The following is a 19522-nucleotide window of genomic DNA, read 5'->3' as shown; positions in this document are numbered from 1 at the left end:
CTCCTCATTATATATAGTGGATTGTTCATCAAAATAAGTCGACTTCACCTTGTGACAGAGCCGACATTCTTGTCTAGAATAATCTTCATCTCTTTTGAAGGCCGACATGAGGGAGTGCTTGTGAAAAGGTCTTGGAGGGTTCGTGACACAAATATCTTCTCCTTTTACAATGTGTAACATGCCCAAATGCTCTTCAATACTTGACATTGACTCAATAGACTTTATGACTTGATGACCAATCATAATAGATCTCAATGGGAGCTTCATTTATAAAATAAAATAAAAATCCTTGAGCATGAAACCCATGACTCAAATATGACAAAATAATTTTATTTTTTTCTTTACATCAATTACATAAAATCATGATCACACATGTCATTATGAAGACCGAACATAGTTACATATTTCAACACTCCCTCTTAACTAGGGAGTTATTCATAATTCATACAAAGTACTTCGACTTTCTTAATTTGAAGAATCTCATAAGAAGAGTCGGATTGGTAGCCCATCTGTTTAGCATCATATCATCCAGCATTGTTACATAGCAAGGCCTTGACTAATAGCTCTATCTCTTCACACGATCAGAGCACAATGTTGGCGAGACCAATGATTTATAGACACCCTCATGATTGTCTCTCTCAGAACATACCCTACCTGGGTTCTCTCAGAGTATGTTCCACCAAGACTATTCTTATCTTGAATTCCTAGTCCTCAAAGAATATCGGTCCTCTACGACTACTCTTATCTTGGATTCCCTACCAAATCCTCAAAGAGTATTGGATGCCAGATGCTTACCCAATCCTCCATTCTATCTTCCCAAGCGAAGACAAGAATGATGTGTCTATCTCTCCCTCTCAATTTAGGGAGGACATACCCATTCCTATAAAAGCAATGTACCCAAGCTCCCTCTTAATCTGGGACTTGCCCAAGCTCCCCTTTTACCAGGGACTTGTTTCCAGCGACTTTCTCGATGGAGATTGTGGGATAAACAACTACTTGTAGAACTCCTTCCTTCAATGTCATGAATTTCTTCTTTGTCATAGAGTCTACATGTTGTGGGACCTCTTCGTAGGGCATAAGACCATCCATCACTTTCATCCATAAGTCATGTCAGTCATGTCATTATTCCTTTCATTGGAAACTAATTCATTAGTCCATATCTGGCCTTCCTTCATGCCTTGCTGCCATCACCATGTTTCCTTAAGGACCTTTCACCTGCCACATGAGCATCTGTTCTAGAAGACTTCCATAGTTCTTTCCCTTAACAACCCTGCATAAGCCCATCCAGAAATTGTTAAAAGAATAAGAGATGATCATTAAGTCAAAATTACCTTTAAGATAGTCTTTCATCATGACATCTTTTTGTTTGCATAAATATCCTGCATACATATTGACACATCTCCAAAGTATATATACTGTCAAGGGTCTCTTTCTTCATCAGGGTCTTCATATCTTTCATGAAGATATCATAGTCAAATATTTGGGTCCTTGGATGTTGATTGCCTTTTCCATAGTTGCATATTTCATGATCTCTTCCTTTCTTTCTTCACAAATTTCTTTTCCAGGAACTTCCAATCAGTGTTCCCCCATTTTTTGTCAACCACCTCATCTTTCATATGAGGATATACTAGCAATTGTCCCAAAAGGTACAAAGAGAGGCCGATAATATTATTAAATTGGAATTGTTGAATTTTTCTATAAGAGTTAATTGGTTTGTGGAAAACCTTGTTTTCTTGGAGTAGATCATTGTGCAATTATCTTTCTAAACGCTCTTTGTCGTTTGATAAAATAATCAGAATATTGTTTTCAAATTTCCATATATTTCCTCTTGCAGTAAATTTCAAATACAAAATCAAATTACAGAGTATATTGCTTTGCCGAAGGAAATGATAAGAATAGAATACAACATAATCAATGCTATTTGTGCTGAATTTATCAGTTTACAACAAAGAAAATTTGGCTTCCCTTGTCAGAGCTGAGTTGATTTGTGGCCTCACGATATCCAGCAGTCTATTTAAGGGTATTCAAGCTAAGTGCAACTTTGGGGATTGGAGTTATTCTGCTCTAATATCAAAAAAGAAAAAGGTGAGTCGTGATCTGAACCACGAAAGCTTCCATTACAAGACGAGTTAAGAAATAAAAAATTACACCCAAAGAAATTCAAACAGGGAAAGCAGGCAAAGCCTTCTGACAGAAGGCCAACAGAATCAATGTTACACCGAGGCCTGCTATTATGGCAAGGTAGCATGTGTAAACTGTCATGTAATCATACATAGCTGCCCTTCCAACCAATACGCTGTAGAATATGAAGTCACCCAATCCCAGTTTAATTGCACCAGATGCAGAAAGCCCAATCCCATCCCGTTGGTATGTATCTGTGTGTGTAAAATCTTCAATCCCATTTGGGTGCAACCTCCCCTCACTATCACTATCAGTTTGGGTCAATAATCCTTGTAGTGTAGAAGGCAATGGCAAAGAACCCACTTGTTGATTCACATATGTGGAAGAAGGAGTCCTCACCTGGTGATTTACGAGGGGAACTGATTCCTCTTCTGCTGGTGTCTCTGTGTCTCCTTGAACACAACTCCCCTCCGCCTCTTCGACTGGTTTCCCACTTTTGGGTAGTCTTAATTTTGGTTTTTTCTGCATTATTCCATGAACCTTGGCTCTGAACTACAGAGGCCAGAGCCTCCTTGTCTCATTTTGTTACAGTAATAGATTTTAGACTTATTTAGAAAAAAAAAAATTAACTATATATTAAACTAAAATATATTATACTAGGTATATATATATATAATAATAATAATAATAATAATAATATATAATACTAGCAATTGTCCCAAAAGGTACAAAGAGAGGCCGATAAGATTATTAAATTGGAATTGTTGAATTTTTCTATAAGAGTTAATTGGTTTGTGGAAAACCTTGTTTTCTTGGACTAGATCATTGTGCAATTATCTTTCTAAACGCTCTTTGTCGTTTGATAAAATAATCAGAATATTGTTTTCAAATTTCCATAGATTTCCTCTTGCAGTAAATTTCAAATACAAAATCAAATTACAGAGTATATTGCTTTGCCGAAGGAAATGATAAGAATAGAATACAACATAATCAATGCTATTTGCGTTGAATTTATCAGTTTACAACAAAGAAAATTTGGCTTCCCTTGTCAAAGCTGAGTTGATTTGTGGCCTCACGATATCCAGCAGTCTATTTAAGGGTATTCAAGCTAAGTGCAACTTTGGGGATTGGAGTTATTCTGCTCTAATATCAAAAAAGAAAAAGGTGAGTCGTGATCTGAACCACGAAAGCTTCCATTACAAGACGAGTTAAGAAATAAAAAATTACACCCAAAGAAATTCAAACAGGGAAAGCAGGCAAAGCCTTCTGACAGAAGGCCAACAGAATCAATGTTACACCGAGGCCTGCTATTATGGCAAGGTAGCATGTGTAAACTGTCATGTAATCATACATAGCTACCCTTCCAACCAATACGATGTAGAATATGAAGTCACCCAATCCCAGTTTAATTGCACCAGATGCAGAAAGCCCAATCCCATCCCGTTGGTATGTATCTGTGTGTGTAGAATCTTCAATCCCATTTGGGTGCGGCCTCCCCTCACTATCACTATCAGTTTGGGTCAATAATCCTTGTAGTGTAGAAGGCAATGGCAAAGAACCCACTTGTTGATTCACATATGTGGAAGAAGGAGTCCTCACCTGGTGATTTACGAGGGGAACTGATTCCTCTTCTGCTGGTGTCTCTGTGTCTCCTTGAACACAACTCCCCTCCGCCTCTTCCTCCTCTGTGACAGCTATTTTGAAACCCTGAATAGAATCCTCATGAGGTAGCAATGCAAAAGCAGAGGCAGTGCTCTCATCGCATCCTAAATTCAAGGATTTCAATAATGCAGATCTCGAACCTGAACTTGTTGGTTTCTTCCAAATGTTTCCCATCTGTTGTTGCGGGAGGGCTTTTTCTAATCTTTGCACGGATGGAGGAAGGGAAGGGTTTATCAAAGCTTCTTCTTCTTCTTCATTTTCAGTAGCTAGAGGGCGACTGCGAGGAAGAAGCACATTTTCATTTTCACGCTCGGGGACAGCGATGTGGGGTTTTCTCGTAACAGGGCGAGCCTCATAAATCAAAGTAGGGATTTCCTCATCTCTTGAAATAGCGAGCTCTACCAAAATTTTGAGAGGGCCACCAGGGATGAGAACAGCAATAACATCATATACTGCCATTGCAACAAGCATGCCTATGAGTACCAAGTAACCCTGGGTGAAAATTATGGGCACTTTGCACAGGGAAACAAAAAACACCCCACAACAGCAAAATTAAAAAGCACAACCCCAAAAGTAAAGCAGTGAATGGGTATAGAGAAAGCTTGCACCAGAAGCACGGCCACGCCCCCACCCATATAACCCAACACAACGAATGCTGCAAAACCCATGTAAAAACAAAGAAACTTCGTGCATTTGTAAATGAAAAGGCATACCAACAAGAACGTGACCACTGTGACAACAGCTACAAATACAAGGGTTAGTATGTCTACAGGAGTCAATTTTGGTTATTTCTGAATCCAGGTTATTAATTTTGCGTCCCTTACACTCCAATGAGGCTGACTGTGTTCCCGCCTGATCTACTGCCTTACCTGGGCCTCTCATTGCCTTAGCCTTTTCCTTTCCATTTTCTACAACATTCGGAAAACCACCTTCCCTTTCAATTAAATCAAAGGCGGACTTCTTTGCCCGGGTTTGGTTGTCTAATTCAATATTTTTAATACCGTCTTCGCTTTTAGAAATATTGAAGTCCTGTCCTGAAAGTTTCACTGTTCTTAGTTTCCTAATCGGCTCATCCAAGTCCTGAGGAAACCCCGGACCAGTTTCTGTATCAAAAGAAACTGTTAGCTGTTGTTCTTTGATGTGGTCGAAATTTTTGGAATTATTTTCTGGCTCCTTAATGCTGAGAGAATTGAACCTGTCAAAGGAGGCCCCAAAGTGCTTATGTTCCCCAAACATTTCCAGGCACAGATGGCATGACCACCATCTGTAATTAGGCCTAACTAAAGGTGGAAGCGGAGGCTTTTGCCCTTCTCTTAGACTGTCCTCGAGTAGGCTTTCAGACAATGGCCAACATTTCCTTATGTCCACACTTCTAACTTTTGCAACATATTCACTGTATATCCAAGAACCATGAACGCAATAATTAAAGGGCAAAGAAGATTCATTTTGAACTGTCAGCTGCTATCATTTTTATGAAACAATCAATGGTTAAAAGCAACAAAGAGAGAGTATAGGGCATGCGTTAACCTACCGTATGGAGAAACCTTCGCATAGGACGCTTCTGCCGTTAATTTTTCGATGGAGGTCTTGGGAAAAAATAGCTGGATTTCTGAAGGTCACAAAACCATGATCAACTTTGTCAAGATTCCGACGGTGAATACGAATTTCAGATAAAGCGTTCTTGACTGCAGTTGCTGGCCAATTAGATTCCGTATCAATCTGTACATTTTGCAGGTTCAGAAATGGTCGACTGCCATTTGGAGGAATTTTGTCCCCACCCATAGATGGTTCAAGAACACTAGGTAATACTCCACTTCGATTGTACTCTCCCCCTGCTTTCTGCGTAACTGAAACCCTGTTCTTTAAAAGGCACCCGAACGACCCTACTTGTCATTAGCCTGCCCAACCATAACATATCAGCATTGACAGTTTGTGTGAATCTGGTATTTTAATGAAGTCCACGGTAGTCCCATTATCGGGCATTCAAGTGTCAGACGAATTCTACAATGCCATCAAAATATGATCCCAAAATTTCAATATCTGAGAGAATAAGAATACATCCTGCAAGATAAATCTATATCCCTGCCCTAAAATGGAGTATGAATGTTAAGCCTATGGAAGGTCAAGACATCCCGTTGTAAAACAAAAGTATCGGAATAAATTTATGGTGGAAACCCTGCAAGATCTGTTTACAGGAAAGGTTTTACTAGGGCGTGTTCAGGCAAGGTTTCACAACGGCAGTACTGAATAAAAAAAATAAAAAAATAAAAATAAAAAAAAACAAAAAACAAAAAGGTTTCACAAGCGCGATGAAGCCCGTGACCGTGGCCCAAAGCAGCACATAAAGGCGGAGAGAAGCTTTGCAGGAGGGGGTCGATCCGTATTTTCTGTGGCCCAAAGCAGCAGCACAATACAAACGCAGAAAAGAAAAGGAATCAAAAGAAAACAGATTAACATGAGTCGGTGAAAATAAGAGAAAAATGAAGAGCAGGATGGCTCACCAGGTAAGAATCGGAAGATTGTTCATCATATATGAGAGTGGCGAAGAAAATAAAGATGATGACCAGTTAAGGAGATGATAGTGACCAGGTTCAATGCACAGCAGGTGAAAAGAAGGCAACTCTACCGATATTTGGAAAAAGCAGTCAAAGCGCAGTGCATGCTTGCCAGATGCGCGGGACTTCAAATCAATGGTTGAAAGTGTCTCACTTGATCGAACGGAGCAGAGTAAAAGTGTTGACAATTGTTGATACATAGGAAGGCCTATCGACCTAATTATGTTGATTTCATGTAATCAATGTGTGACCCATGCCTTCCTGCATCCTTCTAAAGGAGGGGATCATTTCTTTTGATCATGCTCTCGAAGTAGAGGATTCAAAATATCTACAACCATATGACATGACTTAATATATACATGTGTATACATACCTCATTTCTTCCTTTAGGTCATCTAAACTTCCTTCAGCAGCTTCCTTGATTGAAAGGACTTCAATCCCTTGTCCTACTTCACTTCTTTCGACATCATAGTAAACCTTCCAATGAAGATTCCAGCAAAGGACCTTGATCATCCTCATCCAGCAAATGCTTTTCTTGAATGATGTATGATGAGCTTTTATACTAGATGACTTTATTCTTACTTGTGCTTCTAATATGGTTTCCAAGAGCTACATCCTTCTATAGGTGATTGCATTAGACTTATATTTTCAACTATCTTTCATGCTTCTCTATGATGATGTCACGAACTCTTGCTTTCAATTGTATGCTACTATGATGCCATGATGCATCCTGTCCTGCTTCTTAGTACTTCCTATCATGATAGTTATACAACCAAACAAATAGAAAACAGAAACTTGAAAAGAACTAGGTGAGGAAGACTATCTCAATCATAGTGAAGATCTTTTACTTCCTCTTTCTTGGATTATTTTTTTCAGCTTCCTCCACTTCTTCGGTGATATGAGCTTCTTCTCTTCCCCTTTTGTTATTGTCCTTCTTGAGCTTAGGACAATCTCTCTTGTAATGCCCATATTCTTGACATCCATAGCATTGAACCTTTCCCATGTTCTTCTTTCTTTTCTGAGGAATAAATTTCCCAAACTTCCCTTTTCTCTTTGCTATGGTAGCATATGCTTGAGTTTTCTCATTTGATCCTATATCAGTTTTTGCCTTCAGCGTTGTTTCTTCAATCTTGCATAGTGACCATAAATCCTTGAATGGAGTAGCTTCCTTCTTCCCATAAATGCTTGATATAAAGTTACCCCATTCCTCTGGTAGTGCATTTAGTACTACGTAGTCATCTCTTTGCCAGGCATCATTTCTCCCAGATCTTGAAGTTGATCCCTTATTTCAGATATCCTCATAAAGTATGAGGCTATTCCTTCTTCTTTTGATATCCTTAGCTTGTATAGTTCTTGCCTTAGCGAGATTACTTCTCCTGCAGTGCTTACAAAAAACAACTCTACCAGTTTGTCATATATTTCTTTGGAAGTTTCTTGTTTAGAGACATATGGGATAAGAGGATCCTTGATGGATTCTATGAGAATCCTTTGAGCCCTTGCTTCCCCTTTCATATATAGGGAAAGTGCTTGAGCATATTCTTTTGGAGGTTTGGTGATTGAGCCCTTGACATGTTCCATGATCTCATTTTCTATGAGATTTAGATCCATCCTTTTCTTCCATGCAAGAAAATTTGAAGCCACAACTAACTTGTTTCTTTCCTTGCAAAAAGACATTTCGACAAGTTCGAATGTGGACATAAATATACTTACTTGTGAAGATGCTTCTTCAACTCGCTGCCTCCTTACATTTGGTGATGATATAGATAATAGAAAACTTCTCCTTGATGAAGATAGTTTTCTTCAAGAGTGATCCTTGGTTCCAACGAGAGGGAGATCACCTTAGAACTTTTGATGATGATGACAACGTCCTTGTTGATGATGATGACAACGTCCTTGATCTTGCTTCTCTTGGATGAGTAGACTTCAAGTTACTTTGATTTGTAGATCTCTTCAACTTGAGTAGAGGTAGGATCTTTGTGGTCCTTTTTCTTTGATGATGACTTGAGCGAGGATCCCAAGACTTCTGGTGTAGGCTTCTTCTTCGATCTAGGGTTTTGACACTTCCTTGTAGATCTTGACTTCAAAAATGCTATTAGGCTGAGATGATCGTTAAGATCTTCTTTGATGCCCTTCTAGAGTTTCGGTCCTTGAATGCTTGAGTTTCTCTTGATGAGCTACCCTTCCTTGATTTGTTACCTTATCTCTGAAACCATGTTGAGAAATCTAGGGCATAGGAATGGAGTGATTTCTCTAGCAATGATCACTGTTTGTGAATACATTTTACTTCTTTAGGTCAGGTTATCCTTTTATTTAGATTATTATAGTGTTCTTTTCCATCAAACAGCTACTAAACAATAAGCAATAATTAGACAAGAGACATAGAAAATAGGCGATCAACCATGGCCAAAACCTTTCCAACTTATGAGGAAAACCCAAATGAATTCTTCTTCTCATAGAAACTCCATGTAACGAATACCAAGACCAAGACCCTTGACACAACAACCTCTCCAAGGCCAAGTCACAAGACCCTTCTTCACTACTGGTTCTTTTTGCCCAAGTCAACACTAGTAAAATCGACTTGCCTTCCTTTGGATCTCGGCTACCCTTCAAATTTCGAACTCTTGGATTAGACCTACAACTCTCGACCTCTTCAAAAACCCTAGTTGCAACATGTGTTAGAGATTTGTCCCTTAATTCCCTTCCTTGATTTGTTACCTTATCTCTGAACCATGTTGAAAAATCTAGGGAATAGGAATGGAGTGATTTCTCTAGCAATGATAATTGTTTGTGAATACATTTTACTTCTTTAGGTTAGGTTATCCTTTTATTTAGATTATTATAGTGTTCTTTTTCATCAAACAGCTACTAAACAATAAGCAATAATTAGACAAGAGACATAGAAAATAGGCGACCAACCAGGGCCAAAACCTTTCCAACTTATGAGGAAAACCCAAATGAATTCTTCTTCTTATAGAAACTCCATGTAACTAATACCAAGACCAAGACCCTTGACACAACAACCTCTCCAAGACCAAGTCACAAGACCCTTCTTCACTACTGGTTCTTTTTGCCCAAGTCAACACTAGTTAAATCGACTTGCCTTCCTTTGGATCTTGGCTACCCTTCAAATTTCGAACTCTTGGATCAGACATGCAACTCTCGACCTCTTCAAAAACCCTAGTTGCAACATGTGTTAGGGATTTGTCCCTTAATTCGCTTTGCTTTAGGTGGAGACTCCTTATGCAATTCGACTTGAGAACCAACTTGATTTTCTCCCTTGATTTGACCTTCTAGTGTGACTCTGATATCTCGACTCTTTTTGCAGTGGCTAGAACTAATTTTTCTCGCTCGTGTGAGGTATATTAACCCAAAACATATCAAAATCAACTCGATTATGATCCTCCTTCCTTCGCTTGGAGATTAACCTCTTCTCTTGTGATCTTCGCACTTCTTTTCTATCCTTTTATGCTTGATCGAATGGTGTGTTAATGCAAGTCTAGAATAATCTCTATCCCTTTTGAAGGTCAACATGAGGGAGTGCTTGTGACAAGGTCTTTGAGGGTTTGTGACACAAATAACTTCTACTTTTACAATGTGTAAAATGCCTAAATGGACCTTCAATACTTGACATTGACTCAATAGACTTTATGACTTGATGACCAATCCCGTTGGGAGCTTCATTTATAAAAATAAAATTCCTTGAGCATGAAACCCATGACTCAAGTACAACAAAATAATTTTATTTTTCTTCTTTACATCAATTACATAAAATCATGATTACACATGTCATTATGAAGACCAAACCTAGTTACATATTTCAACATTGTCCTTCTGTGAGTACTGATAATGAAGCAGGTATCAAATGAAACTAACCGTGCTAACACACATCCAGAAGTCTGTAAAATAAAACCTTGGCTATTGTAGGTTTGGAACCCTATTACTGTCATCAAAGTCCAAACTTCAAGCAATATTATCTGCCACACCTTTGATGAAGCATTCTATAGGAGTTAAGGTCTGACCACTGATGTCTTTACCGTCGTTCAACTTTTATCCTTCGTTCTTTCATTGCAAGACAATGATGAGACTCTGTCTGGTAAATGATAGGTTACTGAAATAATGCTTCTAAATGCTTTGAGTGCTTGCTAATTCACAAATGCTTTCAACCTATATATGTCAAAGCTTTGCAGTAGCAATATATCATTCAATGAAGAACTTCATTCCAGTTTGTAAGCTAAAAATGTATTTTCGAATCCAACTCTAACTTTCAACACTGCCTTCTCACTCTTTACTATAGATTAATTGAGGCTTCAATAATTCAAACAGGAGGACTCAATAGTTGGTTATCATGATAAGATCAACATACCTATGACTTCAAGGCCAAAATTTTAGTGTTGCTTCTTCTATACTTATAGGTTACAAGGTCGGCTTAGCTAGTACGTAGCTTGAGTCTTGATTAGGCCACAGATATATACAAATAGCACAATTTATATTTCATTGTAGGTGTCTTCTAGTTAATGAGTCGAGCAGTCCCGAGACATACACTTGTAAGCTTCAGAGTTCAATGGTTTCTCATGTTGCTTCGCTTGCAATGGAGGCTACTTAAGCTCAGATATTTAGACTTCTAAAGGCGGGAGTTGCAGTCCTAAGATAATGGCAGTTCTTCAACATCAAACTTCCATGCGGTTGGAGGATCAACCATAAGAAATGAGGCCGCACACCTCAAGGTTACTTCAGTTCGGTGCCTTAGGACATTGTCACAGTTGTAATTTGAAGTTTGAATGATAGGAATTAGCCAAGCCCTTACTAGAACTTAATCCGCATATTGATTGTCGCTACTCATTCTTAATTCTCTGGAGCTTCAAACCACATACAAGGGTTTCTTATGCTTAGATCCGCAAGATTTGAATGGTATAGCAAGTATGCCTTAATCTTGTCTCAACGAACCCAAGATTTAATGCAAAACTTCTACAACCTTCACTCGACAGAGATGCCATAGAACTTCCTCCTTGCCTCAGAAAATGGTGCCCTAATGAGACCCCAAACTCCTTCCTTTTGCACAAGAATATGAAAGCAAGACCATTCCAAAACCATAGAATAAAACACTCTCCTGATATTTCGTTGTCTCTATAAGGGCCAAGTTAGATTTCAAATCTTAATTCCAAAAGAATAATCGTTTTGTTCATTACATATTGGAGGAGAGATTTCATCTCTTTTATAGACTTTGAAGGGGCTTCAAAAAGATGCAAAAAGTTCCTAATTTGAAGGGAGACTCCAAATTTGAAATTCAAATTTTGAAGGGAGACGCCCAATTTAGGGCCTTGACAGTTGATCTTAGTTTGCCTTTTAAGCCTAAAACCACTTCTTTTTTATTTATGATTTTAAAATAGATTTGTAAAATCTTCCAAAATAAACTTTTGCCATAAATAAGAATATTTTAATCTTTTAATAAGAGCCTTGTAGCTTTGACCAAAGAGATGTTTCCAACTCAACACCCTATGGGATTTTTCCACAAATTGGGTCCTTCTTCAAACTGGAAAAACTCACAAACAGTGACTCGAATCTGCTTGACGAGGAGAATCCATCAAGGAGGATCCAAACTCGAAACATCATGAAATGCCATGTCATTTTAGTTGACAAAAATGTAGGGGATCTCTTGGTGTTGCTTTCGTTGACATCAATGACAACCACATATCAATAGTTATCCCACGATTTGTGAAGCCCTAATAGTGCAAGACTCACAATGTCTGCTTTAGGCACTGTCTCCCCCACACCGGCAAGGTCGTCCTTCACTTGGGTAAACCTTGCGGGATAAGAGATTAGGGACTCAAACTTACCCATTTGGATATTTTTGAGCTTGTCCTTTAGCAAAAGTTTTCTAGCCTCACTGGAGCCCTTGTATAAGTTCAAAATGGTTGTCCGCATTTATTTGGCAGTCTTCTTGCCGGAAATATTTGGTACAATGTGGTCTTTGACTCCCTCAAGAATGATCCTTCTTGCTCTGGCATCATTCTTGTTATGTTGAGCCCACTGCAAGGGGTCGGTTGGTGTGGCTACTAGGTTCTCCACAAACTCATTCACACCCTGCTCCTCAAGCACCACAGTGATCCTCTCCTTCCATGAGCAAAATTTTGTTTCTCCCTCCAAAACTGTGTTCTAGTCTCAAACCATGGTAAGGCATCCTACTGGTCGAATTCTTCAAAAACCCTAGCGTGTTGGCCTAATTGGAAAATCTATGTTCTGTGGGTCAAAACCCTAGGTCACACTATTAGAAACCCTAATGAAACCCTTCAATTGTACTGCACCTCTCCTTTGCGCCTTAAACTTGTTCTTGAGTTCGAAACAAGGGTGTTGGTCTTCACTTAGAGATGTGGATTTGATACAATGTTAGTTTTCTTAAAACTCAACAACTAATCTATGAACTATGTTAAGAAAAGAGCTGAAAACTGAACTTTAACTTTAATCCACAAATATATTGAGTTTACTAACTAGCATGCAGCAGAAAAATAAGGAACAAAAGAAGAAAACTCACCATAAAATTGAACACAATAAATTTTACCCAGTAGACCCCAACTAGGGGAAAACCTACAAACTTGGTGGGGCTTCTATTAGGTTGCTTCAGCAAAAGTATTGTTCAGAAAAATATAACAATAAAGGGAAAACTTCCCTTTGGCTCTGCAAATTCATCAACACATTGATACACCCTCTCTCAACCTCATGGCCCAGTGAACCTATACATTGTACGAATTCGTACAGCTTTGTATGGCATGAATACGACCTCTTCTACACCTTGAATATGGCCTAGATGAAGTATATTGGATGTTGGGTAAGATCTGAAGCTTGAGTGCCTCTCTTTCTCCCTTAATCTACATTGATATGAAGTCAGAGATCACTGAAACCCTAGCCAAAAGTGTTCTCTTATTGTTTCCTTTAGCCACCAAGTGTCTAGTGCATAAATGATCCAAGTGAACGCCCTTTCTCCCTCTTAAATATTGACATGGGCTCACAATTTCCACAAAGGGCTAAGATTAAATCTCCTTGGACGGTTGTGATCACTCTAATTCTTGACTATAGGAAAATTTAAATTTTCCTAAGTCAAGGAATAATAAAATAAGTATAATTGCGCCTTGATCCCACGTGTGGGTCCCTCTACCAAATTTAGTGCACCTAATAAATCTGGTTGAACCCCTTCCTCCTCTAACTCCATTTAACATGAATGTCATGAGTTGTTATGTGCATGATAATGACAGCAATGACCACTTGCACAAGAAAGCAAAATGCAAGATAAATTGCTTGGACAATAAATATCATATTGTGTTATAGGTATCTATAAAAAGAATTCATAGAACCAAAATTATTATGTGCTAGGATTGGTGAAATAATTATAATGTCTTCTAAAAATAGAAGTACAAAGAGGAAACAGAAACGACTCCTACAATAGGAGTTATGATTACTTTAATGTACCTTATCTTTTCCATCTTACTAATTCTCATCATGCCCTCGCATCATGTTCATGTTATCAACTCAAACAGGTGCTTCTGCATAAGCAAGGTGTCTAGCATGCAAAAGATGTCAGATTGTCTCTTTATGTGCTTTCTTAAGGAGAGTGATTAATATGATTTCTTTACTAAGTCTAACTTAGGAAAAGCACATTAATTAATTTAATTGATTAATGTTGGTTGTTGAGCTAAATTTCTAAGAATACATAATTTAATTACTTAAGTGACTTAGATCTAATCTCTACCATTGATCTAAGTAGGTTAGGAATTAATCATTCCCATCTATCACTTTGGAGATTGAGGGTTTTGGTTTTAGCTACATTTTTGCCAAAGGTACGTGTGACACTAGTGAAAGCATTAATCAATCAATGTATTTGCAATTGCTCAAACTCGTCAAGGACCGTGTGCTCCAAGGACTCGTAAAATCCAGCTTTGACCTCCTCAATCTGATCTTCTCCTATCCAAACCTTGTAATGATAGTTTGGGTCCAAGAAATACCCAACTAAATGGATAGGGCGACGGGGTTCACTGTTCCATCTATTATCAATGATCACCCAAATAGACCCATACTTACCTACTCTATCATTGTAGGCTACTATTCTATGCTCATTTGTTTGATCCATAGCCTCGTAGATGTAACAAATAGTTTTTCCCAATCCCTACTACTCTTTTCCAGAAAATGTTGTCAAAATTTTATTTGTGTTGTCTTTCCCATCCAGTTTGTGAGCCCCCTAAGATACATTACAATCATCACTTGAAAACACTTACTACGAGTTTTGTGCTTGTGAAGGGAGAAATTGCATTATGAGAAAGTGAGTTGCAAATCTCGTGAACGCAGGCCTAACAAGCACTTTGCCATTCTTGATATTCCTCATTAGGCTCAATACTTGTGAGTGGATGTAGATGTATTTTGCGACGCACTTAACATGCTCTACAGTATTCTTTATCCAATTCACTTTGTTTATGTCCTCGAGCATGAGGGCCATGCAATTTGTAGCAAGTGGGATCCAAAATATGGTCCTATATTGGGACTCAAGCATCTTACCAACAAGAACATAGATTGAGGCATTATTTGTGATGACCTAAACAGCATTTTGCTCCTCCGCTATCCTAACTGTCACATTCAAACGCTTAAATAACAAGCTTGCATCTTTCACCCTATAAGATCCATCAACTGATTTCAGAAACATGGATCCTTACGGGCAAGAAACAAACAAATTTATGATAGTACGATTCTTTCCATCAAAACATCCATCCTGCTTAGAAATCAATATGTTGGTAGATTAGGGTTTATTCCTCTTGATAATTACTTGTGAATATTTGTTGGATTTTATTTCTTTTATTATATCTTCTTCATCAAGCAATTACCAAAATATAAAGTACATAAAAGACAAAGAACACAAAGATGTAAGCTCCAAGGCAGGGCAAAACCCCACAAGAGGGAAAACCCAAACAAATCCTCTTCTTATAGAATTAGATCAAAGTGAGATATCCTAGACCCAAGACCAAGACTGAAGTCAACCTTCCTTCAAATCTCCTCCAATCAAATCAAAGTCAATAAAAGTCAACGTTGGTCAAACCTTGTTGAGTCTGGTCAAACACATAAATTCAAACCTATAATTCACAAAGTCGCCCAGCACATTCGCATGTGTGAACAAAAACAAGCAAAAAAATAGAGTTCTTCTCTCTTTTGATTTCTCTTCTCTCTCCTTGACCTTCGCTATTTTTCTTCTTCAATTTGGCACAAGAATGGATGAGTGTAATGAGTGATCAAATGAGATCGAAGTGTCTTTTATTTATAGTTATCCAAGAGGTCGAATAGGTGCCTCTTCTAGGCCTACTTGTCGAGGCACGACCGACTTGGTCTTGTGGGTGACAAATTGGCTTGTTTGACTCAAAATAAAATATTTTTCTTTTCATACAAATAGTCCAAATGGGACTTTGCCTCAAGTACATTTGTTTGATTCATGACAAATTTTATTTTGACTCAATAAACCCCAAAAGCATGAAGAACATGCTTTGGCTAGAAAATTAATAATAATAATGAATGCAATAAATAAATATAATAAATATTTCAACAGTACATTTGAGTTACATTATGTAGACCGACACTAGTCACATTTGTTGAAGGAAAGGTAACTAGGTTCGGTCTTCATAAACGAAACTTTGATATTTGTACTTATTCAAGAAAAGAAATATTATTTTTATAATACATGTCAATGAGTTTCTTGCTCATTGAAATAGGTCTAGCACTATTTAAAGTGTTATAGGGGAGTCAAATAGTCAAAAGAATAAGTTGAAGACCTTAAGGGCAAGTTATACGTTGTATGTATATGTATTATGGTCAAGAGAACACCTCCAAGCAAAGTCACAAGTCTCCTCCTAGCAATGGCACCATCAAGAAGCTCATTCATGCTCACAACTCCACCAAAGAACCATCTGAAGTCCACTCTACAAGTAGGCCCACAAGCAGCCAAACAAGTCGGCCTAAAGGACAGACAAGTTGGCCTAAATAGGAGGGACAGACCTCTATTTATAGAGGTTGTCCACTCCACATACAACACATAACTTGAGCTCTGAAATCCGCAAGAGAAAGAAGTGAAGAAGGAACGAAGGAAGTCAAGGAAAAAGGTCTAAAGGGTGCAGCGAAGAAAGGAGAAGAAACAGCAAAGGTTAAGAGATTGTTCTTAGGGTCATACATAGCCGCACGTGCAAAGGAAGGAGGTCTCTTTGCAGCTATAACAGCAGTAATACATCAGCTCAATCCTTATCACTGTTTGGGTTAGAAACTAAGGTCTGCAAGGCCTCCATCTAAGAGCGAAGGAGAAGCCCTCACCAACGAAGGAAGAAGGAACAAGATCAAAGTTAAAGGGATTATTTTCTAGGGTAGAAAACAATCATACGTGCGAGAATCAAATCTCTTTCTGCAGTCACAACAACCCTACATTAAAGTCATCCAAGTTAGTTGATTGGTGAAAGGAACCATCATAAGGAGAAGGGTCTCATCATCTTCTCTAAAGCAAGGACTACAAAGTTACAATAAGGTGAAAGAAGAACGAGGTGCAGGAGGAAGAAGGACAAAGTGTCGAGAAACAAAGTGCCGGAAGAAGTGCCAGAGTATGGTGCAGAAAGGAGTGAAGACTTGACTTGTGCTTGGAGGATCTCTTTGTCAGGGGTCTAGGGTTTGGCATTGATCAATAGAAGCTTCAATAAGAGAAATTCACTAAAGGGTTTTCCTCTCAAGAGTAGAGAGGTTTTGGCCCTAGTAGACAACCAACATCTTGTGTTCTTGTTTTTATGTTTTGGTAGCAGTTTGATGAAGTACACACATATGCACTAATAAGAAGAAGAAGAAGAATAAGCTAACAAGAAAAGTAAAAAGACTCCACAAACTGTTATCAAGTAACGAAGAATCACACTACACTAATTTGCCCCAGATTCTTCAACAACATTTTCAACACATCCAACATGATAGTACAACCTATGTTGGCCCATGACTCTCTAAACTCCTTCAAACATTCACCTATAGATAAAACCTCTTTTTGCAAAAGAAATCACCTCAACTCATGCATACTAGGGCCTTTCAAGACCTTTCATGCAACAACAACAGAGTCCCACATAGCTCGGTAATAAGATGAGCAAGTAACATTGAAGGGGATATCTGCATCATACAACCATCTGGTAATTTATTCAAAAGAAACTTCTTTGCATTGCTTCTTCCAATGGGTATCTAAATTGGGTTCAGTACGGCTTGGCTAAGAGGCGCTAACAAAGCCGAAGCTAGCGGAAGGTGTGAAATAAAGGCAAAACCAATCTAATCGAATGCTATGAACCATTTTTTGCCAGCCATGTACCAAAACAATTGATTTAGCACTAGAACTAGCCATTTCAATATAGAATTGGCCTTAAATCACAATACTAGACTCTAGTGCACTAATGATGTTAATTTAAAGAGACCCCACCCCTTCAATTCAATCACTCTAGTAATTAAGTAAAAGCAGTGTTCCATGGGGACGCATCCCCCAAGGTCGGGTGCACGCACCCCTCGCACCCCATGCACCCAGGACAGGGAGTCTACTGGGGGTACGTTTCCCCACGCACCGTTTTTGGGGAGTCTTGAGGAGACGCAAAGGGTTGTGTTTCCCCAATGTGGGGAACGAGACTCCCCAAAAGGGGTGTGTCTGTGCGCCCCCCCTCAAAATTTCAGTGTCTAGTATATAGTATATGGTAATATACTAGCATGTTTTTCTTTCAATTTAGATTCTAGAATGATGAATTTAATTTTTAAATCAATGTAGAATGTAGAATGTAAAATGATGAATGATATGGATCAATGTATTTGAATATTTCATTATTAAATTTTTTTATTGAATCTCATGGTATGAATGAATAATGAGTATGTCATATGAATGATGTATGTATCAAAATGAATGATGAGGATGGATCAATGTATTTCATTAATTAATTCAATTATGAATTTAAATTTTATGTGTGGATCAAATTTAAATTTTCAATGTATTGGTATCCATATTACTATTAGTCAATTTAATATTTATGCTTTCATTATTGAACAATGAATATGAACTTGAATTTTATATATATATACACCTCGACGCCCCCCCACAACCCCGAAATTTTCCTAAAATTTGAGGGTACTCCCACACGCCTGTGCGTCTCCCCACACCCACGTCCCCCCGCACCAGAGTCTTGGTGGAACATTGAGTAAAAGTGACATTCTCCTTTATCTTTGATTTTCATTCTTCTACATAAAATTTTAACATTACCATTAATTGTTTTGGGGTGTTTGAGAGTGGTTCCAACATCATTAGGTTTCATATGGAAAAATTAATTTTTTAGATCCCATTCAAAACTTATCAAATTCCAAGATTTCAAGATTTGTGATATTGCAACGTTTACATCGGATTATATCATGTATGAGGGTATGGAACTAGCATTTAATCAAGAGCACCAAAACTTCTATGTACCTCAATGTTGGTGGCATTGATTCTTGAACTCCTTTGTCGTGACCCTAATACAAATTTACCAATCACTCAAACAAAACCACTGATTTGACAAGGTACACTGTTTCTAACTTATTTTATTTCTTAGAGGATGATATTGATGATGAGGATCCCAATATAGACAATGATTTTGATGAAAAGTAGTTATTTGTTGTAGCAAGATTTTTTTGGACTCTAGAGGCCATTTAGAGCCTCTTTGTTGATGTACTTTTGGTTCAAATATGGACGACAATTGATGTTATTTTGCTTATGTGCACCCTTGCCATGCATTTGAGAAACTTTGCATATTTGTGTATAATGGTTTGGATTCATATGGACGCACATGAAACATATGTTTTTTCTTTTTTAATTTGAATACTTTATATATTTTTTGGTCAACCAATTTTTTTGTCCATTTTTTACGAAATCAATCCAATTCTTATTTATGGGGTCAACAAGTTTGATGATCGATCCGATTATGGTAACATTGCTTTGAAGTGGTGCGTTGGTCTTGTACAAGTTGTTTGAGTATAAAAACAAAGGACACTTGGGAGAAGCATGTAGGCACTAGAAGGGCTTGTTCTAACTTCTACTTCATTATTGTTGAACTTTGTTTTAAGGTAGATTAAATCTTGAAGAAGTGTAAATTTCGACTTAAAGAGCGACAAATTTTATCGAGTTTCTAATT

General features: G+C 38.0%; 2 protein-coding genes and 1 pseudogene across 3 annotated transcripts in view; all 3 read right to left on the bottom strand.

Moving 5' to 3' along the window:
• The window catches only part of LOC149177923 (replication factor C subunit 3-like), a 115642-nt gene that overhangs the window by 12165 nt on the left and 83955 nt on the right, over positions 1-19522 (bottom strand). The gene's annotated exons all lie outside the window — the stretch shown is intronic.
• LOC149177925 (presenilin-like protein At2g29900) lies at positions 3271-4242 on the bottom strand (annotated as a pseudogene).
• On the bottom strand, positions 4326-5565 carry LOC149177924 (uncharacterized). Its single transcript, XM_089423875.1, has 2 exons — positions 5315-5565; positions 4326-5176 (listed from the first exon to the last, which is right to left on the bottom strand). Exons 1-2 carry the CDS (start codon positions 5563-5565, stop codon positions 4336-4338), a joined length of 1092 nt encoding a protein of 363 aa, XP_089280001.1. The 3' UTR covers positions 4326-4335.

Source organism: Pinus tabuliformis, chromosome 4_1 (assembly GCF_031772625.1).
Source record: "Pinus tabuliformis cultivar Carrire ecotype Pingquan chromosome 4_1, CPIR1, whole genome shotgun sequence".
Classification (NCBI taxonomy): domain Eukaryota; kingdom Viridiplantae; phylum Streptophyta; class Pinopsida; order Pinales; family Pinaceae; genus Pinus; species Pinus tabuliformis.
Note: the sequence above shows the minus strand (reverse complement) of the source record. Positions and strands in the feature narration are given on the sequence as shown.